This window comes from Mus musculus, chromosome 17 (assembly GCF_000001635.26).
Source record: "Mus musculus strain C57BL/6J chromosome 17, GRCm38.p6 C57BL/6J".
In the NCBI taxonomy this organism is placed as follows: domain Eukaryota; kingdom Metazoa; phylum Chordata; class Mammalia; order Rodentia; family Muridae; genus Mus; species Mus musculus.
In genome coordinates, this window is record NC_000083.6 from 50,866,215 (window position 1) to 50,892,611 (window position 26,397).

General features: G+C 39.5%; 1 protein-coding gene and 1 long non-coding RNA gene across 8 annotated transcripts in view; one reads left to right on the top strand and one right to left on the bottom strand.

Moving 5' to 3' along the window:
- Positions 1 to 26,397, bottom strand: part of Tbc1d5 (TBC1 domain family, member 5) — a 448,076-nt gene that overhangs the window by 133,091 nt on the left and 288,588 nt on the right. For all 7 annotated transcript variants that reach the window (XM_030250062.1, NM_028162.4, NM_001285991.1 and 4 more), the window contains exon 14: positions 8,352 to 8,494. In XM_030250062.1, coding sequence (XP_030105922.1) covers positions 8,352 to 8,390 — 39 coding nt within the window. In that variant the 5' untranslated portion in view covers positions 8,391 to 8,494. The remainder of the gene's footprint in view (positions 1 to 8,351; positions 8,495 to 26,397) is intronic.
- On the top strand, positions 13,716 to 25,251 carry Gm31083. The gene is made up of 3 exons (XR_385639.3): positions 13,716 to 13,893; positions 20,768 to 20,834; positions 25,012 to 25,251. It is a non-coding gene; the product is annotated as a predicted gene, 31083 (long non-coding RNA).

The window sequence follows — 26,397 nt, forward strand, 5'->3', positions numbered from 1 at the left end:
TCAGGTGACAACACATGTTGTTGAGAATGTAGACAAACAGGAATACCCCTCCATTTCAGGTAGGATTGCAAACTGGCACAACCACTCTGGAAATCAATCTGGAGGTTCCTCAGAAAATTGCAAATAGATCTACCTGAAGACCCAGCTATACCAGCCTTTGGAATATACCTAACATATTCCCCATCATGCCACAGGGGTACGTGGTGTCCCACTCTGTTCATAGTGGTCTTGTTTGTGACAGCCAGAAGCTGAATACAACCCAGATGTCCCACAACAGAAGAATGGATACAGAAAATGTGGTTCACTTACAGAATGGAATACTATACAGCTATCAAGAATGAGGACATCCCGAGTTTTTTTTTTTTTTTTTTTTGGTTTGGTTTTTTTTTTTTTTTTTTTTTTTTTTTTTACATTTATATAAGCCTTAAACAGCACAAGAGCTAGGCAGATACCTACCCTCTATGCTGTTAGAATCTACTTTTTTATTGATAACCCCAAGCTATTACTCACTATGTTTCATCTGGGCTGCTCTTCACTCCAGTTGGCCAGCCCTCCGGGCCACTCTTTCATGACACACCTAACCCATGGTGACTTCTCTTCCTCCATCACCTTCTTCTCCTTGGGGTTCTCTGACCCCAAAGCCCAGGAAACCTAAACCACACCTAAGTCTCTTCTGCCCAGCTATTGGCTGTTGGCATCTTTATTTACCAATCAGAAATAACTTGGGGACAGGATCACTTGATCTGCATGTAGACTCCAAGTCTTAGGGGCCACACTTAGCATAACAATAGACAGCAAGACCAAACCTCAACATCTGACTGCCATTCCTGTGCCATGGCTCGCACACCCACATCCATACACAAATTTTAAAGAGTGTAAAAAAATAAAAAAGACGAATGTTTAGCTTTCTCTCCCAATTCAAGAATTTTCTCCGTGTTTGGGGGGGGGTGTGTGTGTGTGTGAACAGTGTATACTCCCTCATGAGGTCCCAACAACAAAGCCAAGTTGATTCCACCAAAGTTCACCCTCAAGAACCAATGAATCTATTGGACTTATTCACAAAACACGGGCAAGGGATTACCTACAGGAGCATGGGTGACCCCAAAGTATTTCACTGGAAAGTCTTCAGCCAGCATGGAGGAGAAAGATGGCTTCCCCAAAGCTGCATCCATGGAGCCCCCTTCACCGAGTCTTCAGCAGCATATGTACTCCAGCACTTCTCTAGAACCCCCAAGCCATGTGGAATTAGAAAGACTTGCATGTAACTGACAGGGGTGGAGGTGGATGGATACTCAAGTGACAGTGACAAAAAGCTGCTCCACCTCTTCCTATGAGTGATTATCAGCAGCCAGCAGCCCAGCTGTGGACATCCCGAGTTTTGCAGAAAACGGATGGAACAGGAAAATATCATCCTGAGTGAGGTAACTCAGACCCAAAAGGATATGCATGGTATGTACTCACTAATAAGTGGATAGTACCACTCATTCCCCCCAAAAGTACAGAATACACAAGATAAAGTCCACAGAGCTCAAAAAGGTCAACAAGCTGACAACACCTCAGTCCCACTTGGGAGATGGATGAAAGCAATCTCAAGTGGGGAGGGGGAAGGGACCTGGGAGGAAAAGTGGACGAAGTGGGGGTAGGGGGGATAGAGGGGCATCTGATCTGTTATTGCGTGAGACAAAAAGGACTGAAGCCCTGAGGGCCAGCAGAGAGAATGGAACCAGGCAATCTCCGGAGATAGGAGGTTGGGGGACCCTCCAGAGTGCAGCAGAGTACAGAGTGGCAGGTTACTGAGTTTTTTTTCTTTCTTTTCTTTTTTTTAATTATTAGGTATTTTCCTCATTTACATTTCCAATGCTATCCCAAAAGTCCCCCATTCTCCCCCCCGCCCCCGCCCCCGCCCCGCACTTCTTGGCCTTGGCGTTCCCCTATACTTAGGCATATAAAGTTTGTAAGACCAATGGGCCTCTCTTTCCACTGATGGCCGACTAGGCCATCTTTTGATTCATATGCAGCTAGAGACACGAGCTCCAGGGGATACTGGTTAGTTCATATTGTTGTTCCACCTATAGGGTTGCAGATCCCTTTAGCTCCTTGGGTACTTTCTCTAGCTCCTCCATTGGGGGCCTTGTGTTCTATCCAATAGCTGACTGTGAGCATCCACTTCTGTGTTTGCTAGGCCCAAGAATAGCCTCACAAGAGAGAGCTATATAAGGGTCCTTTCAGCAAAATCTTGCTAGTGTATGCAATGGTGTCAGCGTTTGGAGGTTGATTATGGGACGGATTCCCGGGTATGGCAGTCTCTAGATGGTCCATCCTTTTGTCTCAGCTCAAAACTTTGTCTCTGTAACTCCTTCCATGGGTGTTTTGCTACCAATTCTAAGAAGGGGCAAAGTGTCTACACTTTGGTCTTCGTTCTTCTTGAGTTTCATGTGTTTTGCAAATTGTATCTTATATCTTGGGTATTCTAAGTTTCTGGGCTAATATCCACTTATCAGTGAGTACATATCATGTGAGTTCTTTTGTGATTGGGTTACCTCACTCAGGATGATGCCCTCCAGGTCCATCCATTTGCCTAGGAATTTCATGAATTCATTCTTTTTAATAGCTGAGTAGTACTCCATTGTGTAAATGTACCACATTTTCTGTATCCATCCCTCTGTTGAGGGGCATCTGGGTTCTTTCCAGCTTCTGGCTATTATAAATAAGGCTGCTATAAACATAGTAGAGCATGTGTCCTTCTTACCGGTTGGAACATCTTCTGAATATATGCCCAGGAGAGGTATTTGAAACAACACCCTTCTCAATAGTCACAAATAATATAAAATACCTTGGCATAACTCTAACTAAGGAAGTGAAAGATCTGTATGATAAGAACTTCAAGTCTCTGAAGAAAGAAATTAAAGAAGATCTCAGAAGATGGAAAGATCTCCCATGCTCCTGGATTGGCAGGATCGATATAGTAAAAATGACTATCTTGCCAAAAGCTATCTACAGATTTAATGCAATCCTCATCAAAATTCCAACTCAATTCTTCAATGAATTAGAAAGAGCAATCTGCAAATTCATCTGGAGTTACTGAGTTTTAAATTCAGGATTTATACTTTTCCACACTTGCCCCACTTCTTCTTCTTAACAAAGCTCCCATGCGCCATCAGGTCAGTCATCTCTTCTTTCTCTTCTTTCCAATGGCTGCCTTTGATCCACTAACTGCCTTGTTTGCCTTTTTTATCCTCTGCCTGACTTAGTTGCCTTTCACACTAATGATCATGCTCATCTTCTTCACAAATTGGTGCTTAAACCTTATGTGACCGATTCCAGTGGACACTTGTAGCTGTCAGTTGCTCCTAGCTGAGGGGCCTCCATCCCTTACATTGTATGTCCACTGTTGGGTCCCTGTGTGCTCTCAGTTGTCTATCATTACACCAGTGGGAACTGAACTCTCTTCCAACAGAATGTCTGCCTTGTTCTCTCTCACAGTGTACCGCAGTGCCTTGTAGAATGTTTTGTGCAGACATTTAGTTAAGACTTGCTAACTTATGTTCTATTTAATTCCACAGTTTAAGCAGATGAAATGGACAGTGTTGTAATGTGCAGGTGAAATCCTGATACAAACAAAACTAGTGACAATGATTATCTTTAAAAGATAGTTACTTTTTATAAAAAGGCATAGTTTTATTTTCAAAATGAATCCACCTATAAAAATAACTGTAAAAAAAAAAGTAAAAGAAAATATCATCCTGAGTGACATAACTCAGACCCAAGAGGGCTTGTATGGTATGTACTCACTAATAAGTGGATATTAGCCAAACAAACAAACAAACAAACAAACAAATAACAAAAAAGTACAGAATACCCAAGATACCGTCCACAGAACTCAAAAAGGTCAACAAGCTGAAGGATCTAAATGTGGACGCCTCAGTCCCACTTGGGAGGGAGAAGAAAGCAATCACAAGGGAGGAGGGAGGGACCTAGGAGGAAAAGGGGATGCGGGTAAGAAGAGGGGAATGTGATCTAGTATTGGGAGAAGGAAAAGGACTGAAGTCCTTAGTGCCAGCAGAAAGAATGGAACCAGACAACCTGGGGAGGTAGAAGGTTGGGGGGGGAACTCCAGAATGTACCAGAGATCTGGGAGGTGACAGACTCTCAGACTCAAAGGAAAGGACCTAAGATGAAATGTCCTATAGTGGGGAGAGGGAACTTTGTAGAGCTTATCTCCAGCAGAAAGACAGAGCATCAAGTGAGAGATGGGGTTGCTATCCCAGTGAAAACTCTGACCCCATAATTGTTCCTGCCTGAAAGAACTGTAGGGACACAAATGAGAGGAGCCTGAAGAAAAGAGGGTCCAGTGACAGGCCCAAAGTGGGATCTAGCTCAATGGGAGACCCCAAGGCCTGACACTATTACTGAGGCTATGGAGTGTACAGAAAAAGGAACCTATCATGACTGCCCTCTGAAAGACCCAACAAGCAGTTGAAAGAGTCAGAGGCAGATAGTTGCACTCAATCAATAGACAGAAGCAGCTGGTCCCCGTGGTTGAATTAGGGAAAAGCTGGAAGAAGCTGAGGAGGAGGGTGACCCTGTAGGACGACCAGCAGTCTCAATTAACCTGGATCCTTGAGATCTCTCAAACACTGCACTACCGAGCAGGTATCACACACTAGGTGATGAGGCCCCCAACACATATATAGCAGAGGACTGTCGGGTCTGGTTTCATTCAGACAAGATGCACCTAACCTTCAAGAGACTGGAGGCCCCAGGGAGTTTATAGGTCTGGTGGGGTGGGAGATGGGGGTGGGGAACAGTTGGATGTTGCCTGGGAGGGGAATAAAATCTGGAGTGTAAAAAAAAAAGATTAAATAAAAAGAAGGAATATCTTTCTGGCATATACAATAGTGTCTGGGTTTGGTGGTTGTATATGGTATGGATCCCCGGGTGGGGCAATCTCTGGGTGGTCCTTCTTTCCTTCTTAGCTCTGAACTTTGTCTCTGTAACTCCCTCCATGGGTATTTTGTTCCCCATTCTAAGAAGGAGGGAAGCATCCACACTTTGGTCTTCCTTCTTATTGAGTTTCATATGTTTTGCAAATTGTATCTTGGGTATTCTAAGTTTCTGGGCTAATATCCACTAACAGTGAGTGCATATCATGTTCTTTTGTGATTGGGTCACCTCACTCAGGATGATATCCTCCAGATCCATCCATTTGCCTAAGAATTTCACGAATTCATTGTTTTTAAAAGCTGAATAGTACTCCATTGTGTAAATGTACCACATTTTCTGTATCCATCCCTCTGTTGAGGGGCATCTGGGTAATGATAAGACCCTGATATAGCTCTTGTGAGGCTATGTCAGTGCCTGGCAAATACATAAGTGGATGCTCACAGTCATCTATTGGATGCAACACAGGGTCCCTAATGAAGGAGCTAGAGAAAGTACCCAAGGAGCTAGAGGGGTCTGCAACACTACAGGAGGAACAACAATATGAACTAACCAGTATGCCCCAGACCTGTGTCTCTAGTTGCATATGCAGCAGAGCATGGCCTAGTTCGCCATTAATGGGAGGAGAGGCCCTTGGTCTTACGAAGATCATATGCCCCAGTACAGGTGAATGCCAGGGACAGGAAGCAGGAGTGGGTGGGCTGGGGAGCAGGGCAGGGGGAGGGGATAGGGGGCTTTGGGGATAACATTTGAAATGTAAATGAAGAAAATACCTAATAAAATATATATGAAAAAAAGAAGGAATATATGTATGTGTGTGGATGGATATATATATATATATATATATTATGGCCAAGTTATTGAAGGGAAGGAGGTTACTTAGAAAATAGGAATGGATGTGCTTACAACCCAATGATAAGCAATAGTTCTTTGAGGCTATAATATAAGCCTTCCTTTTCTAGCCCCTACCCTTGTAGATCAATACTAGAGACTCCTGAGTACTGGCTGAATGCTCTTAAAGTGGCCTACAGGTCACTCCCAGCTCCTCTTAAATACTAATATTCAGTGCAGAGTTCCACTTTTGCCCACATTCTCTTTGTATGCACTACACCTATGTCAGGTGACTGTGGGAAGTATTTCAAATGCAAAGAGGGAAGTATTAATAATTGCTACTTTGGGACAGCATGTGTGAACCACCTAGCTCAAACAGACCTGAAGGAGACAACATCCACTGGTAGGGTTTGAAATAATGAAGACCTCTTAGTTATTAATAAAACTCTGTATGTCTTGATACTTACAATGACCTTAATGTTTTACATATTCCAGTAAACCTTCTCAAATTCAGTTTCACCAAAGCTCATAACACTTAAATTCCTAACAGTTGTTTCCTATTCAATTATCTAGTCTCTAAAGATCCCAGACAGGAGACTATTCTAGATTTCCTTTTCCCTTTCCCTTTTATATTTAATCATTAGGCCATGCTAAACTGAGTTCTGAATATTTCTCTATTTCTCCTTTACCTTCTGCAAAACTGTCTAACTCCGATCTGATCTCCTAACTCTCATCGTTCTTACTCATTGCTGCTAGAGTAACCAAAATGTGATGCTTCTGCTTTGACTGTTTCGATAGCTGTGACTTACTCATCAGAGCTGACCATTGGGATCCCTCCAGTTCTCTTCTCAGTTTTGCAATTAACTGTATTTCCTCATGAGCACTGTAATCCAGTCATACCATGTAACTTGAAGGAACACACACATATAGCCAGAAAGTAACTTCTGAAATCGTTTATGTTCATGTTGTCTATTTCTTTCTCCCTTCAATTTTTATTGCCTCTCAAGTTCAGCAACTGGCAAGCTTCTCCAGGACAAGGGGAGCCTTAACTTGTTCACTCTAGCTTCGGGAGGCACCGTTTGATGTTACAGATTTAATACTGACATGAATAAACAATGGTATTACTTCAGTACTTTTCCACATGTGCCCATGTTTTACAAAATCATCAATAAAAACATTAAAAATATGTAAATGCTTCAACTGTCAAAGACTCGTTTTGTTCTGTGAAATTAAGAATAGATCTTAGCATAAGAGGCATGATGATTGTATTAATATATATGGGTGATGTGACAAAATTATGAGAAGAGTAAACCTGCAATTGCTTAAGATTTCAGAAAATCAGAACACATTTCAATAGCTGTCTGATTTGGGAGGTTCTAGGAAAATATTATCCAAAAGGATTTTTCTTTTCGTAAGAAAGGGTTTCATTCTTTTTCCTTTTTCTTTTTTTGCCACTATAGAATACATACACCTTTAAAAGGGAAATAAGTGTTGGGTGTCCAAAATTCAGTGTCTAACACATCTACCCAAGCATACTGTGTTACTGTCCAGATGTCTCATCTGATAACCTCTGTGGTCTTATATCATTAATTCTGGCTTTTGATTTGTCTCTAAAGAAGCCCAAAGTACTTGATCTTCCACACGTAAAAAAATCAAACAAACATGCCCTGTCCCCCTAAAAAAACCTTTCCAGTTTTTGGAGAAAACGTGAAAATTATTTACTCATAAATAATGTTGAGGGAATGAAAACCGTACAATATAATTGTTAACAGAATATTAGTGTTTCCAGGGCAAAACAAGGGCATCTGGCATGACTGGGAGTAGGAGAACAAAGATAGCCATCTAGCAGAGCAGCAGTCACTGTTACAAATGCTCCTACTCTGACATGAGTTTTCTATTTCCTAACTCCATCAGAGCAATATTTCCTATTATATTGTGGCTTATAAATCTTGCTTTGGGAACTGAGATTCCTCCTGAGATGAAAAATAATTTAAGGTATTAGTGAAATCTAAAACACGCTTTGGTATTTCCTGTAAGCTGAGGCCATGCCTTTCTGGCTACAGTAAGCACCCCAAGGTAGTTCTGAGGAAGCAGGAACACATCTACCACTGAGTACTATATTAAGGAACAAAATTTGCTAATATATAACTGGGCAGAAGTCAAATACTCCAGATTAATTTTTCCATTGGCAAGACATTGGTATTATAAAACCAGCGCCAATCTCCTCATAAATATCCTGAGTGCTTGCTAGACGTCAGAAGGTGGAGCTCTAAACATATCTGAAATGTCGGTTTCATATGCAGTCCACATGTGTGTGCAATGAGAGGATTGAACCAGGAAGAAAGCGTTTAGAAATATCCTCCTAAATAAGAGCCTAGTTCTTTGAGGAGAACATCGACCACATCCCGACGTGCACACAGTTCACTAACAGAAAAGATGTGCAGTGATTTCCTCTGACATTTCATACATTTTCTGTTATTAAAAACTTAGTTATATGTAAATCCAACAATGAGGTATAAAGTATATTTTTGAAAAGACATGGGTACCTAGTGGACTATGGTAAAGTGAGACATACTTACAAGCATCTCGGATATAGAGTAGCATGGCTGTGAAGACATAGTCGACTAAGCTCAGGTTGAGGCTATCCGCAAACAGGGCATCCCAGACCACCAGCAGGTCCTGCAGAGGGAACTCTCTGCCAAACAGCAGCCGCACCCATCGTCTGCACAGAAACCAGACAAATGAAGAAAACAAGATCTGAGAGTGATCCTTTCCTCATGAAACTGAAAAATGTTACAACTTATTGAACAGTCATAAAATACTATATATTAAATATAGAATAGTTTAAAATTTAAGGAAGCATCATGTGTCAAAGCAAGACAATGTGAAATTGAAGATTTAAGTTTGTAAAGTTCTATACATGACCATAGGCGTTACACATTATTCTATGTGTAAAACATGAGAATGAAACTTGGAGAGAACAAAAAATTTACATATGAATTAGAAACCACAAATCTTTACCAAAAAAAGACAGGACAAATGTATAGTCAATACAGTGTTGCACAGCCTCTAAGGTTATTCACTGAAAATACCACTTCCCAAAATTTCAGTTTCTCTAATTGATTTTTGTTAACTTAGCTTTTTACGAATGGTTTCTATAACAAATTAACAGAGTCAAACTTAGAAATTTATATTCTCATATTTAATAATTATTTAAGTACTAATTTTAAAACTTAATGTTAGGAAAAATCAGTACTCTTGTAGAGTTTTGGGACAGTCAATTCTACATAGTTAGTGAAAATGAGAAGCAAACATAACTAATTATGTTTCGGCCTGAGATGGTTATCACCCTCCACTTAGGTTACTTTTCAGGAAATGTTTTCATGTTGATTTCATGCCCAGGTACTGAGTACAGAATGGAGGCGTGTAAGCAGCTAGGGTTCTAGACAAAGTTTGTACGTAACCGTAGGACATAAAGAGTGACATGACCTTAGGCTCCCCCAAATCCTAATTAAGCAATTAATATCAATGTTTACAAAACACTCAGAATTTGGATTGATATATTTCTATTCATTTTTTCTAATTTTATGCAGTAGGGGTAAAATTCTTTCATACAGTTTTCCTGCCATGCATTTCAGCAAGAGTTCTTATAATTCTGGCATAACCCAGAGAATCTGAAAATGTAAACTTCTAGTATAAACAAATAATACGAAAGTCCTTTAAAAACTGTAAACACACACACACAATTAGTGAAGATCTTACTTCTTTGCAAAACTTGAAATAGAATACGATTGTCTAGAGGTTAAAGGGAGGCAAAGCCCTCCAGCTAAACCAAATATTCTGCTCTAGGAGCACTGAGGCAGAACCATGGCTGTGGCCGGACAGCCGCTAGCCACACGCATCTACCACCACAGTTACTATAAATCATGTCATCAAACATGTTTACATTCACATTACAAAATAATCAAGAATATTTTTCTACACTGTATTTTCTACCTCAGCTATTACTCTTTTTTTATGAAAAAATGCCTAGGTAGATATTTTTAAATATAATAATTTCTACAACTTTTAATTTATCTTTCAAGTCTCGGTGTATGTCTAAAATAGTGGCTAAGAAATGTATGCATTTTTCATCTATGTAGGTTAAGAAAAAATTACTTTACTATACATTTCTATTTCTTACAAATCACCAAGGCTAGTATGTATTGGCCCAAAAGGAACAAAATGTGACTAAATTAAATGGATACTGTTCTAACTTATGAAGAATTAGCTGGTCTTGCAGTATGGGGGGCTAGGGGTGGGAACTAGAGATTAGTAAATTGAAAAGCACCAGTGCAGAGAATCTTAGATGGATATCTGCATAAATATCTGCACTCTTACAGGACAAAAACACTTAGAATATTGTTACTTGCAACTATTTAACTGACACAACTTGAAAATTCTATCAATGAATAAAATGAATAAATGTTAATACAGGACATGGAAGAAAATATCAAACTGTCTTCCTTAGAATTTCTTACAGCTGGAATTCTTATGTAAATTTCAACACGGAGGTGTTGCTAACAATAGAGTAGCTTTTTTCTTTTTTAGGAACAATTTATCTATCTCTATGACAAAATGTCAGATATTACTCAACCTTCTCTTGCAACATTCCTGTTGCCGAGGGTTGTATTAGCTCAGCTTCAAAATGAGCTCACAGGCCCTCTGTGTCTACTGGAGTACTGCAGAAGGGCTGAGTACCGATCCTCATCCCTCACATCCCCCTCTTCCCACTGTCCACAGGCTTAACATCTTCAGAACTATGTAGAATACGTATCTGCAGCATTTTTACGTTCAATGTGAAGTCTGTGATGTGCTATTTCACAAACTTTTTACATTGCTTCTGAATTCATGTTTTACTCTGCTAAATCTTCTCGATAATCCCCGAATCAAGACCAATACACAAGTAAAATGGGGGAGACTTGGACAGGGATGAGGGGTGGGAGAGGGTAGATCTGAAAATTCCTCTGCAAAATCCTTTCAACTACTTCACTAAGTGTTCTATGTGATGTTGACCAAGGGGTGACAGATGACTGTAGGCCATGCTACTGAATAGAAAAGGTCTAGTAGAATTGGAAACACAAGAATTGATCTTAATAATAGTGGAGTGAAGGGGGATTTATAAATATAAGATTAAATGTGAATTTAGAAATGGGAAATATAAGAAAATATGGGTTACAGCTAGATATGTAGTATATTATTTTTGATCATTCATTTACTATGTATCTATATCATGAACATAAATAACATGTGTATGTGTGTGCATGTCACAATACCCATGATATAATCAGAGTACAGCTTTCAGGAGTCAGCTCTTACCTCCTTCTGCTCTGAGACCTGGGATAAAACTCAGTTCCCCAGGTTTGTGCTATAAGCACTTTTTATCTATTGTGCCATTTTTTTGGCTCAGACTGTTGATTTGATATAAGATCTAATAATTTATACATATAAAACACTTAACTATAATCTCCATGCTGTTTTGTAAAATGGTGAAATTAAGGACCAATCCTTATTCTTTAAGACTAGAAGATATGCATAAAGCAATGGAACAGAACTAACAAGGCCTGTATCAATAATCACTTTAATCCAAGTTTGATTTTCTTATTATATATACTCAAACCAAAAACCTTCATGTGCTATTTTGGGCTTTCCCTCACACATTTAAAAGCAAAGGAAAAAAATCAGTGCTTTATGGAATGAGTTACCAATAGAAATTATTTCAGTAAGCTTTTATATTCTTAGTAAAGGAAATCCTTTAAAAAATGAGGTCTTATAAAGAAGTTATGTGTACAATTAAAATGCTTTTATTGCTGTTAAAAATATTTAGTGAGTGCTAAGTTACACTTAAGGGTGGCATTAAACCTTTCTTCCTCTAAAGACAGTTCAGCGTAATTGCTTGATCCATTACTTAGCTTTTCAGATGCTGCACCTGGAGACAGCAGTGCTCACACACTCATGGCATTGATGACACTGGGTCCAACTCTATCAGACCGCCATAGCAATTATAGCTGCTGCAAAAACAGAATGACTATCCCAAGTATTAAAGTTAGTAATAAACTTCTCAGAGATAGGGCAGTCTTTGAGCTCTCAGCCTTCAGTTCTCTGTAATGACACTGCTTCTCCCAGGGGCTCATTAACTACTGCTGGTGTTACTGCTCCGTGAATGGCACATGCAAACAAGGGGAAATTGATTCATGAGAATGACAAACTTGAAGTTTAAATAAGCATAGCTAACATGGTTTTAGAGGGATATATTATATATCTTCTTTTCTTTTTTATTTTCTGTTAATGACCATTTTGAATGGGATGTGGGTATCAAAGCCTTACAAGGAAAAGGTAGGAAAATGTATTCAATTTCATTTAAAAGATACCAGAAAATAGCCTAGCTCAGCATGGGAGAACACGCCTTTAATCTCAGTACTTGGGAGTATAGGCAGATCTCTAAGTTCTAGGCCAGCCTGGTCTACAGAGAGAGTTCCAGGATAGCCAGGGATACACTGAGAAATTGTGTCAAACAGAACAGAACAGAACAGAACAGAACAGAACAGAACAGAACAGAACAGAACAGAACAGAACAACAAAACAGCAGGAAAACAAAAGACAAAAAACAAAAAACAAAAAAAAAAAACCAAAAAAAGAAAAGCAACAACAACATGTTAGATTCTTGCTGAAAGATAGATACTAATTCTGGGTTTTGTTTTCTGTTTACTTGTACTCTTCAAAACCAGCAAGTTTTAAATATTACATGATTATTCTGGAATAATAAACAATCTAAATCATGTTAATTTCAGTAACAGCTGAAAACAAAAGTAAGCCATGAAACTATTTGAGGTCGAATCCCTATTTGACTGAGTTTAGCTAGGTTTCACTGTAATTCTTTTGAAATGATTTGATTTTGAGTATTTATTTCATTCCTGTGAGAAGAGTCTCAAAAGTTGTAGTGATTATAGCTGTGATCATGAGACATTTTTAACATTGTCTTAGGTTTTTGAAAATTAAAATCACAAAGACTGTATGGCAAAATAACTTCAATTATTTTTCTAAAATTTCTGTAGAATACACTAATGGAAGATGCTTAACCTACTTTACTTGGTTAGTTTTTTATTTTACTAGTTCTAGTCATTCATAGACAAATTAATACACAGATCAATAGACAGATGAAGTTATGCTACATGGGGTGGTAATGCGTCCTCACAACAATTACACCCATGACAAATCTATCTTTGAGTTGCCTCCAAGTAACAGAGGCTATTGCAATTGTAATTCATTACCTCTTAGACCTTAAAGGTAAAAACCTATTACTGAAGACACTACTTTAATTTGGACACAGGAACTGGAGGAACAAACATCAGACCCCAATGGGACCCCAATGGAGGAGTTAGGGCTGAAGGAGCTGAAGGGGTTTGCAATCCCATAGGAAGAACAACAATATCAACCAACCAGACCCCCAAAGCTCCCAGGGACTAAACCACCAACCACAGAGTACACATAGGGGGACCCATGGCTCCAGCTGGATATGTAGCAGAGGACTGCCTTACCTGGCATTACTGGGAGGGGAGCCCCTTGGTCCTGTGGAGGCTCGATGACCCAGTTCAGGGGAATACTAGGGTGCTGAGGTGGGAGTAAATGGGTGGGTGGGGGAGCAGCCTCATAGAGAAAGGGAGTGGGGGAGGGGATAGGGAATTTGTGGAGGGGAAACTGTGAAAGGGGATATTTGAAATGTAAATAAATAAAATAACCAGTAAAAATATGGAAAAAAACTAGATCTCATAGTATCACAAGATGCTATTAAAGCTGCCAAGGAAAAAAAGCCCAGGTGTAAAGTCTACAAACCACAATGACCAGCATAATAAAACAGACCCCATGACACAACAATGGCAGCTTTAGCTTAGGGATATCAAACAGCTGTTTAACTAGACGTAAGGCCTGCTCAATATGGGAGAATTCATGCCTGGGACTATATGTAACCAACTCCACATGGAAGGAGGGGCAGAGATCCTAGAGCAGAAACACACTTCTGCCATTTTCCTAAGTCCGAATGACTTCTAACTGGATTTTAAATATTTATCTTTCTACCCAATGGTAAGTGCTGTTTTCACTTCTCATCAAAGAAGCTTGTGTATGTAGTAGATGCAGGAGGCGCTTTCTACAGAGATCCAAAACTGGTAAAAACGAAACCAAAACCAAAATAAAACAAGAACAAAAACAAAAAGAAATCATAGAGAATAACCACTGAGCATATAATCCCAAGTGGTTTACCTACAGTGCACCCCTATAACTAAGGCTCTGAGAACACCACAGACTACGGGGATGACTAGTGACAACATCATTTGACATGGCAATTTCAAGTTTGAAAAATTTTTACAAGTCTATACTCTTGGATAAATATCTGTAGGCAATAAATGGCTCCTAAGAGAGGTACAATCCTTGAGAGAGAGAGTAGAGAGGGGCTGTCTTATATACCTTCTCAGCACCTCATGGTACTGTCTCCAAAACTGACCCTATAATTGGTCATAAAATAGGCCTCAACAGGTACAAAAATATTGAAATAATCCCATACATCCTGTCAGATCACCATGGACTAAGGCAATAACAATATAAATAATAGAAAACCCACATACACGTGGAAGCTGAACAATACTCAATGATAACTTGGTCAAGGAAGAAATAAAGGAAGAAATTAAAGATGTTTTAGAGTTTAATGAAAATGAAGCCACAACATACCCAAACTTGTGGGATACAATGAAAGCAGTCCTAAGAGGAAAACTCATAGCTCTGAGTGCCTCCAAAAAGAAACTGGAGAAAGCATACACTAGCAGCTTGACAGCACACCTAAAAGCTCTAGAATAAAAGGAAAGCAAATTCACCCAAGAGGAGTAGAAGGCAGGAAATAATCAAACTCTGGGCTGAAATCAACCAAGTGGAAACAAAAAGAACTGTACAAAGAATCAACAAAACCAGGAGCTGGTTCTTTGAGAAAAATCAACAAGATAGATAAACCCTTAGCCAGACTAATTAGAGGGCACAGGGACAGTATTCTAATTAACAAAATCAGAAATGAAAAGGGGGTATAATAACAGAATCTGAGGAATTAAAAAAAATCATCAGATCCTACTACAAAAGCTTATACTCAACAAAACTGGAAAACCTGAATGAAATGGATAATTTTCTAGACAGATACCAGGAACCAAAGTTAAATCAGGATCAGATTAACGATCTAAACAGTCCCATATCCCCTAAAGAAATAGAAACAATAGTCACTAATAGTCTCCCAACCAAAAAATGCCCAGGGCCAGATGGGTTTAATGCACAATTCTATCAGACCTTCAAAGAAGACCTAATTCCAATACTCCTCAAACTATTCCACAAAATAGAAAAAGAAGGTACAATTCGTTCTATAAAGCCACATTTACTCTGATACCTAAACCACACAAAGACCCAACAAAGAAAGAGAACTTCAGACCAATTTCCCTTATGAATATTGATGCAAAAATGCTGAACAAAATTCTCGCAAACTGAATCCAAGAACACATCAAAACGATCATCCATCATGATCAAGTAGGCTTCATCCCAGGGATGCAAAGATAGTTCAATATGCAGAAATCCATGAACATAATCCACTATATGAACAAACTTAAAGACAAATACCACATGATCATCTCACTACATGCTGAGAAAGCATTTGACAATATCTAACCCCTCTTCATTATAAAAGTCTTGGAAAGATCAGGAAGACAATGGATTGTTTTTTTTTTAACAAGACTTACAAGTGATCCACATTTCTATTAATGCTTGAGAGAAACTGGAATCGGTACTATACTCTTGCTTCATACACATATTTGGTACCATCTACTCCTAAATCCTATCCTATCATGCACTGATATAAAATATTATTTTCAAGAAGAAAAAAGGCTTGAAAGAATGGGTGGCTCTTCCAGTTACAACAGAGCTCTAGCCCCGAATGCCTGCTGAACCCTCGAAGAGCAGGACCAATTCCCAGAGTATTCGGGTACAGGAGCTTTAGGTGGGGACTGATACCATGGACGCTGAACTAGTTACCAGGGCATTTTGATAATAACTTGGGTGAGGACCACATAAAAAAGTTCTAAATTTTTAAGAATATCTTAGCTACTCCAGTGTCTTTCAAACAATAATTAAACACTTAAGTATCCCTAGTTTGTCTAGTCATTGGACCAATGACCACCACATATTTAATATATGGGACAAAAAACATGCTCAGTCAAACTTCCTTTAACATTCTGTTAGCCTCTAAATATTTTATGCTATGTAAAATACACACATACACACACGCGCGCGCGCACACACACACACACACACACAAATGGGGGGAGACTGAGAGGGAGAGAAAGAGCAGAGGACAGAGGAGAGAGGAGAGAGGAGAGAAGAGAGTGGCAGCGTGACCCTTCTACCTTATAGGAGAATTTGGGTCATTTTAAATTTATATTAAGCTCTCAGCCTATAATTTAGGTTAACATTTGTAAGTCAATAGTTTTTATACAGTGATTTACTATGAAGAATCTATTTTCTGTCTGTCTGTCTGTCTGTCTGTCTGTCTATGATATATTAGCTGGGTAGTAAAAGAGATACAGCAGGCATTATTCCAGTCACAATAACAGGCACACACACACACTCCTGCTCTTTGCCTCCTCCAGCCTTATACAGTGAGCTTCATTCAGGCTTCCAAAAGACTTTTCATTTAGTCCTGTTTTAGTATATTTTCTGAGGCTCAAGTGATTTGCTCTTACGAGGTCCAAGAATTAGGAGGACATGGCAGGGCACATGTCCTCCTTCAATACCTTTAAACACGCAGAACCCATGGAAAGGAACAGAAAATACTGTTAGGACTAGGACCCAAACAGAAATTTCCCACTGCCCTAGTGATCCTGTGATCCTGGTAAAAATAGTAATTGGTTTGCAGATGTTAACTCATGTGTTACCCGTGAGTTATTCTTATGTCATTATGTCCAAAATCAGTTTGGGGGGAAAAAGGGGTTTACTATAACTTACTGGGTAGATTCTATCCTGGAGGGAAGGCAGAGCACATGTGCTTAGTACAGGAACTTGGAGGCAGGAACTGAAGCAGTAGCCATGGAGAAACACGGTCTACTAGCTTGCTGCCCCATGGCTCCCTCACTGCTTTCATGTAAGACCCAGGACCAAAGAACAGGGGTGACACTACTCACAGTGGGCTGGGCTTTCCCATATTAATGATTAAATATGAACATGCCCTAGGTTTGCTTACAGGCAATATGTTGGGGGCATTTTCTTAATTAAGCTTCCCTCTTCCCAGACAATTCTAGCTTGTGTCAAGTGTCAAAAAGCAAGACAAAACAGAAACAAACAAACAAACAAACAAACAAACAAATCCAAGCAGCACACAAAGGATCTGTGCGGCAGGCTTGCTCAGATGGAAGAGTAACTCTCAGAGACATCATTTCTGGAGAGCATAGTCCTGAACTCTTAAGAGATTTCTGTTCAGTAGTTTACATCTAACTCCATGCTGTGCTGGTAAAAGATAAATTCCGGAATAAGGGAGTTTTCCTGGAATCAATCATAATGTAATGCTCAGTGGAAATACATGATAGACCTCCAAATGAAAACAAGCAAGGACTATTTTATTAGAGAGTGCTACAGAAAGTCAACAACTATCACATGTAACAGGAAATCAAAGCAATAAAGAAAATTCTAGAATCGGGAGGGAAAAGAAGGCTCTACTTCTGCTGATGAGAAATTGTGGCATGTGGCTAAGTAAAAGTGGAGACCACATGTAACTTTTTCTGCAGACATGGAGATGGCCTGAGGTGGTGGCTAGCTTCTTAGGTCCCCATTGTTCTGTCGTACATGGTTTGGCCACTGTCCCCCTGAAAAGTCATCACTCAACACATGCCATGCTTCTAGCCCCATTCCAATGATCAGCTTGAAATTAGCTCATCACAGAAATTCAAAATTACTTCCTCTGAGAGTTCTAAGCCCTAGTGAAGATAAGTTTGATAAGCAATGGCCACTGAATGTGTACATTCCTTATTAAAATTTTTCATGAAAACTATCCAGCACTATGACTGAAATTCAAGACTCTCATTAGTAGCAAGTTCCAGACTCATTTGAGAGTTTAATCAAGTTTATAAACCACACTCTTATCTAGTCACATGTCCACAAGCAAAATTGTAGCTAATCCAAGGACATTAAGATGAGGCAATATGCTCAATATCATTTTTTTTTTTTTTGGTGGGGTGTGGGGGGCAGGAAGGGAGTTCTTGAAACAGAGTTTCTTTGTGCAGCCCTGTCTGTCCTAGAACTCGCTCTGTAGACCAGGCTGGTAAGGGGAAATTTCTGGTTTCCCTGGAGACTCCATTGTATCATGTGATATTTTTCTGGAAGCTGTCTTATGAGACGATGTTTTGCTGAAGCAGACATGTGAGAGGACGTTTTGCACAAGAAGCAGACACATGAGAGGATGTTTTGCTGAGGCAAAGGCTTGGGAGGGTAAATGATGTTTGGAAACACTATAACTATAACCCCACGCAGTGAGAGGAGAAGCTTGCATTGGTTCATTTGTAACACTTCATTGGTCTTCTCTTGTTATGACTTCCTAAAGAGAAAAATGATAAATAATTTCTCATGGCATTCTGGCTGCTTCTTGCTGCTTCCAGGGACTTGTGCCCATTCAGAAGAGCCCCCCCCCCTTTTTTTTTTTTTGATTGAATTGCTACTACTGATTTGTATGTGATGTTTTGTACTGGATTGCTGATATCCCGACAATGAAGATTGGAAATCACCCAAAGAACTATTTCTAAACAGGTCCACATCCTCCTTGTCCTATTAAGCATCTTCAATTGCTACCTCTGATCTGTGGAGTTAGGAGGGAAGTTGAAAAATCTAAGCCTACAGGCTGGCCTAAAACTCACAGAGATCTGCCTGCCTCTGCCTCGAGACTCCTGGGACTAAAGTTATGTACTGCCCAGAATTAAATACTATTCTTATTTTAGAAGTCTGTATTACCATGGAATGTTATACTCAACTGAGAGAGATGTATATTCTCCCTGAATTTAAAAAAGACCACTGCATTTTCCCTCTTAAGTGGTTTTTGGGCTAAGCCCTTGTCTGCAAGGACCTGGCAAAGCACAGCAGCTGAATCTGCATGTATACACCACTCTGGGAAATCATCTGTATCTGAATATACCAACCTTTGGGGTGGGGCTGAAAGTGCTGGAGCTGAGTGAGGTGATTGCTTCCCCTAGTTTCTACTAGCGCTAACAGGACCAAGAGGAAGAGAAGACTGTAGAAGAATGTGGATCCTCATCTAAGATGCCACGATATATCCATTCGAATGACTCTTGTCATTTATTCTCTTGATTTGCTTTTGAGACAGAGTTGCCCTAGGTTCCCCAAATTGGTTTGAGTAATCCTCTTACTTTAAACTCTCAAGTATCTGGGGAGCAAGGTATATAGCAGGGCCTAGTTTAAAATGGCTTCTAAAAATAACAAAACAGTGTGATGATATAGTCTCTAGTGAGACTACGCCGGGGCCTAGCAAACACAGAAGTGGATGCTCACAGTCAGCTATTGGATGGATCACAGGGCCCCCAATGGAGGAGCTAGAGAAAATACCCAAGGAGCTAAAGGGATCTGCAACCCTATAGGTGGAACAACAATATGAACTAAGCAGTACCCCGGAGCTCTTGACTCTAGCTGCATATGTATCAAAAGATGGCCTAGTTGGCCATCACTGGAAAGAGAAGCCCATTGGACACGCAAACTTTATATGCCCCAGTACAGGGGAATGCCAGGGCCAAAAAGTAGGTAGAGGGGTGGGGTGGGGAGGGTATGGGGGACTTTTGGGATAGCATTGGAAATGTAAATGAGGAAAATACCTAATTAAAAAAAAAGAAAAATGGAGGATTGACACACACACAAAAAAAGATAAAATTGCTAGAAACTCTCATATATTATCAATTTTAACGCAGAATTGTATAGTCATTTTGGAAAGCGTTCTGAAAGCCATTTGGCTATTTCTAATAAAGTTAAATATATATTTACCAAACGACCAACTAGTTTGTCTCCCAAGGATTTATCCCTGAGAAACATTCACACAAACACCACATGCGAATATGTATGTTTCTAATTCTTAGTGGAGTATGCTTATTCCACCTCACCTAGAGCTGTAACATCAATGAACTTAGGTTAGTGAGCTTGTTTAAAACTGAATGACCACTGCGGAATTCTTAGATTTTTACTGACCGAAGAAAGAACAGTTCAACTGTGGCTGCTCAGAAGCCAAGAACCTTGGGACCTGCCCTTTTCCTTTCTGTTTATGTGCCATATCATCTGTTAGAATATTTACACAAAGTGTTGAGCACTTTTAAACAAATCCTGTGGATACCACCACCACCATTTCATTTTATCAACCACTTGCATAATTCTTAAAAATTAATTCTTCGTAAAATAATATTTAAGAGCTTAAAATATATCAACTATTGTTATAATTGGTAAGGTTTTGGCAGTAACTGAGGCAGACCAAAAATATCTCTCTCCTTACAAGGTTGATACTTTGAGTGGAAATATAATTCTAGTGGAAAATGATGATTATTGAAATACTCCTTATATTACTTTCTTTATATCTAACTTGCCTTTCTACATTCCATGCTCATTATGGACTCCAGAGTCATTCTTTCAAAGGGCTAGTCCAATGATGACATCTTTGTTCAGCTTTATTAATGGCTATCATGTTCTTACAAACCTGCTTCAGAATCTGGCTGAATCATTTGATCTTATTTTCTACTGTGATCTTCTTGACTTTACTAATGTTTTCTGACCAACTTCATCACAGCCAACTCCAGTACTGTTAACCACTGTGTAGGTACCAGAAGAGCTCTAAACTCCATTTTCTTTCTATGAACTCTCTAAGCTCTTGCATTCATTCCTTTTTGTTTATTAGCTACCATCTGTCTCTTCTGGAGATAGCCACCCAGTATCAGCAGACTCTACCCTTCCCAGACACTGAGGTAAGGAGCATTGGTCCAGGGTTTCTCCTTTCTTAGTAGTGTTCTTCCTACTATATGCTTTTCCAATGGAAGTGCTGATAAAATTCCCAGTGACTTTGCATGAGAGAACTATAAGACAGGGAAGTGTAATCTGTTTCTTCATAAATAGTCATTAAGAACATACAGATGGGAGACTCATCTTCAAACGCTGAAGATGCCTCAGTTAGCAAGAGGAAGGCCCTGCCATTCTCATGCTTATGTGGTTTGTGAGGGCCTAGGACAAATAAATAAGTATAAAATAAATTCTATGTGATACTAAAATAAGGAATGTGAGGAGACAGTAAGCTGTAGATGAAAGGAGGTAATAAGCCAGTATGAAGCATGTGAGGAGATAAACAGAAAGCCAAGGAAAGCAGCAGCAAGTCACAAACAGTCCATGGGGCAGGACTAGCTTGAGGGACTGTAAAGGGCTGAAGCCAGGACTGTGGGCTGTCCTCAAGGCTTCACCTTCTTCTCCACTGTGCTCATGCTGGGAGGTGGCTGGGCTTTTAAGAGAGTAGAAAGAGTGAGTGTTTGCTCACTGGGGCACATCCAGACAAAAGAAGCATTTCTCATAGGAACCTGAGCTTGGTCCTCAGTTGGTTTTTATAAAGGCCTGAACTCGAAAAATAAAATCCTGCCTTGAGAATGTCACACACCTCCATAACTACTGATGCACTCACTCCATCTTGCTCATCTCGCCAGTACATCTGTCTACTCCACCCTTCTCCACAAATCTCTTTATCATTCTCTTGTTTTCTTAATTTGTGAGCCACTGAGTTTAACCAGGAACATTTGTGAGTCCATGGGTTTGAACAATTATTTTTTGAAGCTTCATTATTCCCATAGAGCAATGAAAGTAGGCCAATGTGAGAAAGAACAGCCTGGGTTCAGAGTGGTTAAAAATGTGGCCACATGGAGTAGAAGTTCTTTCTAGTGGATTTCCAGAACACACCAATGTGGTGTGTTAGGTTGGAGACCCAAGTTCAGATCTCAGAGGATCAAAGGCTGGAGATACATCTTTTAAAGCTAGGAATCTAGAGACAACACTTAAAAGGCACAGCACTACATAGCTCATAGGAGGATAGAGAAGAGGCCTAAGAACTTAGTGGTAGGACATGCTAGCATTTACAATCAATGAACAATGAGCAAAGAGATTGAGAGAAAACAGTCAGAGAAAACCACAATGGTGTGTCTGGACATCCAGTAGAAAGAATATCTTAGAAAAGATAGAGTCAGTGGTACCGGAGATAAAAGACCCATAAACAAATAAAACATTACCATCCTGTGTAGAATATTAGATAAATGCTGGTAGGTGGCATGGGGTGGGGAGGGATCAGGAGGTGACAGACTGAGAAGAGTGTATTTTAGAGAGTGGAAGTTGTAGTGTTGCACAATGAAAATATGTAAGAAACAGGACACAACTAATATGAACATCAGGCAAAGAGGGGCAATGTTTGTTTCTCTGGTATGTGTACCTATAGTATATACTTATATACATGTAATTTTGAACAAGTGAAGAGAAGGACACAGTGTTCAGGCTGCTCTACAAGGTATGAAAAACAATGACCAATATGAAACTAAGAACATAGTCTCAGTTAAAAAATAATAACTAACAACAAAAGCTATTACCATTAATTTTATGAACACTGTTGGGTGAGGAAGATGGGTCAGTGGGTAAAAGAGCATGATGACCCACATCTGATTCATTAACTAACATAAAAATCTAGGTGCAGCAGCATGCATCAGTAATGCTTCCTACAATCCTATAGGAAGATAGGAGGCAGAGATAGGAGAATCACCTCAAAGCTTATGAGCCAGACAGCCTGCAGCAACTGGCACAGCAGCAGAAAGCTCTGCTTCAGAGATCCTCTGACCTCCACATGTGCATCATAGTGTATAGACAGCCTCTGCCCCGAACCCCAAAATTAAAATGTAAAAAAGATCAACATTGTATGTGATTTAAAAGTTAACCATGAACATAGATTTGTAGATTAAAAAAAAAAACCATACAAAATTTTCAAGTGGTCTCATTTTTTCTTTTCCATTACATTTATTTATTTATTTATTTATTTATTTATTTATTTATTTATTATTTTGTATGTGTATATAAGTTCATGGAATAAATACATTTGGGAATCAAAGGGCGATTTTTAGGATTTAGCTTTTTCTTTCCACCATCTCTCAAGAGATCACACTCCTACCATCAGGCCGAGTGATAAGCACCTTCTCCCACTGAGCCACCTTGTTGGCCCCTAAAGGCCTTCTTGAACCTCTAAAGGAATAGTCAATTTCATAGCAGCAATATAAAAAAAAAAAGGTCTAGTTTGGTTAAAGCTAACATAGTAATGATAGCTTAGATTTAATATTATTACAATATATCAAATTCTAGCAAACAACAAATGAAATGTTTTATACAAACTAAAATTAATACTGTAGAGAAGAAATTAATACTGTAGGATGACCTGGAAGTAGTTACATAGGCACACTTTTGAGTAGGGCATGGTATTTATGAAGAGCCAGGGTGCATGTTAAAAGGCATTAGGGAGATGAAAGATATTGCGAAACATACTGAGGAAGTGGTAAAGAAGACCTTTTCTATGTTCTTAGTGATGCAAGTAGCAAGAGAATTGCAGTAGGAGTTGGGGACAAGAGCTGAGCATTTAAGAAGGAAAGCAATACTGAAGGGTTGTGACACAGGGCTGGCATCTCCTTGATGTCAGAAAAAGTGAGTCAGTAAGCATAGTTGTCCAAAACCCTTTTAGCATTTGTGTGTGTATTCTGTGTTTGTTCATGTGTGGGGGGCACTGTGTATACATGGAGACAAATAACCGATGCAGGTATCTTCCCTAATTGCTTTTCATCTCAGCCACTGAAGTACACCATTTGCTAAATCCAGAGCTCACCATTCATGCTAGTCTAGCTAACAGGATTGCTCTGGAGATTCTGTCTCTGCTCTCCATGTCCTGGGATGCCAGGAGGACTACCATGCCTCCCTCCCTGGCTTTTAGGTGGCTGCTGGGAGGCTGATAACTGGTGAACATTAGTGTAGTAAATGACGAAGGGAAAATCAGGGGATGAAGGAAAGAGAAGTCATGTTGTGAAGGGATGACAGCAAAGGGAGTGAGCAAGACAAGGCAAAGGGTATCGTTCTGATGCGAGAGGGTTCTGAGCTGCTATAGGAACTGGAAATTTAAGGATGCCAAATGACCTTGAGAGTTTGTTATTAAAAGTCCATGTCAAGGAATAACTGCAGTGACAGAACTAATACTACCTATTCCATAAAGAACACCCACTTCATGAACAGCTGGAAAATCGAGGAATCCTGTATTATCACCTAAATTGTTATAGAAATCGAAATTGGGTCCTTCGGTATAGCTTAGTGGTTAAGTGGTATGGCATGCACAAGGCCTTGGAACCAAAACCAAATCAAGACAATGCCTCAAAGACATGCCCATAGCTAATCTGATGGAAGCAGTTTCCTCTACTGAGATTTCTTCTTCCCAGCTGTCTCAAATTGACAAGCAAGATTAGTCATCACAATGGATTTTATAATGTTGCAGTATTATACCAAGTATTAAATCAAAGCTAAGAAACTGGAGCTGAGAACAGATTTAAGCTTCCCAACAGATCTAAGAATAAACATTACAATCAATTTGGAGCTGGTGGCTACAGGTAAAATACTGAAAAAGTCAGCTTAGAAATGATACTAAAATCAATTAGTGTAAAACCAATTATTCAGGTAACCTTTTAATTAAAATAAGATGATAAATATTTAAATCTAGCTTAGGCATTAAAATACTGAGTGTACTAATCTAAAAGAATGAAAAACAATTACTTCTTATAAAAACATTAAAAGTCGCGTAAATATAATTTTGATTTTATTAATGGTCTGACTTTACCAAAAGGGCCTTAGTAAGGTACAGATAAGCAGAGTGTAGTAATATGAGGCCTGCAGTCCAAGCAGCTGGAAAGCTTAAGCAGAGGACTATGCATCTGTAACCAGCTTGGACCACTACAGTGAGACCTGGTCTGAGGAGAGAGGAAGACATAAGAGTCTACAAGAGGCTATTTAAAGGTTGAAAACTCAGAAGTACATTTTCTAAGTGCTCTCCACATTGCTAAGAGATTCTGCTCAGCTTCATCTATCTTCTCATAGGTGTTGTGGTCAAGGCAGCACTACAATCAGCTATTCCAGACCTTGTCATAAAGGGCCATCCAAAACTTATCCTTGTAGAACACAGCTCCAAAACTGCATAGACAACACACTCCTTGCTGATATCTGCTCTGCTTTCTGTGACAAAAAGAATCACTAATGCCCATCTCCTCACTGGATTACTTCAAATACTGTAGGAAAGACTGGAAGAGGTATGGTTCCTGGCCTTTAAAGTTATGGTTTAAAACAGTATGGTTTAAAGAGTCTATGCAAAATTCAGTTAGAGTTATTACTAAAGATATGATCCTGTGGGATGGTTTTCAGATATTATGTTGAAGAATGTGTGTAGAATGCACTGGAAAACTAAAGGTTAAGGTGTTATCTATAGAAAAAAAGATAATAAATATTTATTTGCAGTAAGCTTCTGAGAGATTTATAACGCCTAAAAAAGTATTACAATAAAATAAGGTTCATACTTGCTTGCCTTGTCTATCTTGCCCTTGTTTGGATGCAATGCTTATATCACATCTACAGACATGAATCACCTTTATCTGTACTGGGTTGCAACACCATATAAACACTATTTTAGATAATGTACACATTAGACATTAGATTTCCAGTACATACATGTCTCAGTAACTATATTAGAGGCCAGTGAGGGTGGAGCTGGCTGTCCCATACCCACGCTACAGAAGTGCCATCACCTTTCACCCTTTGATCACCATGGAGTCATAGTTTGGTCTGGTGAGGGATGGGGATGGCTTGGCAAGGTTCTCCAACATCATCATGGCTTCAGGCTGAAGTCCAGACCATGGACATCAACACTGCCTCTGGCCATATCCATGCCACTCACCCACTCATGGCCCTCATTAAAGCTTCAGAGGGCTATACAGGCCACTCACATTAACATGGCCCCCAGAGGCAGCAAAGTTGGAGAATATCACCAAGTTATCAGTCAGAAGCACTGAGCTGATACATCCACGTGGATTTCAGGCTTCATTACAACCCTGGGTCAGTAACATGGACATACGATACCAATAGGGCCTCTGGTGGCATCACAGACCGTGGTAGTCCTTCCAGGAGGTCCAAATCAAGGAAGTGGAACCTCTAATGTTACCCAGAATCAGCGCAATCCCATGCCAGCCGGCATGTTTTGTGGAGGGGCTTGGGTCTGAACTATGTTTTTTTGTGCAATACCATGGGGTGCTTTTTTTTTTTGGTATGGATATATATAATATACCTTAAAACCTGGAATGGTAATCCATAAAGAATTGTTCTTTTTGCTTAGCATTGTTTTTGTTATCTGGGTATTTTCTTTGTGTGTGTGGGGGGGGATTATGTATACATTTTAGGATGGAAATATTTTTGTGAAGATTATTGTATTGGAAT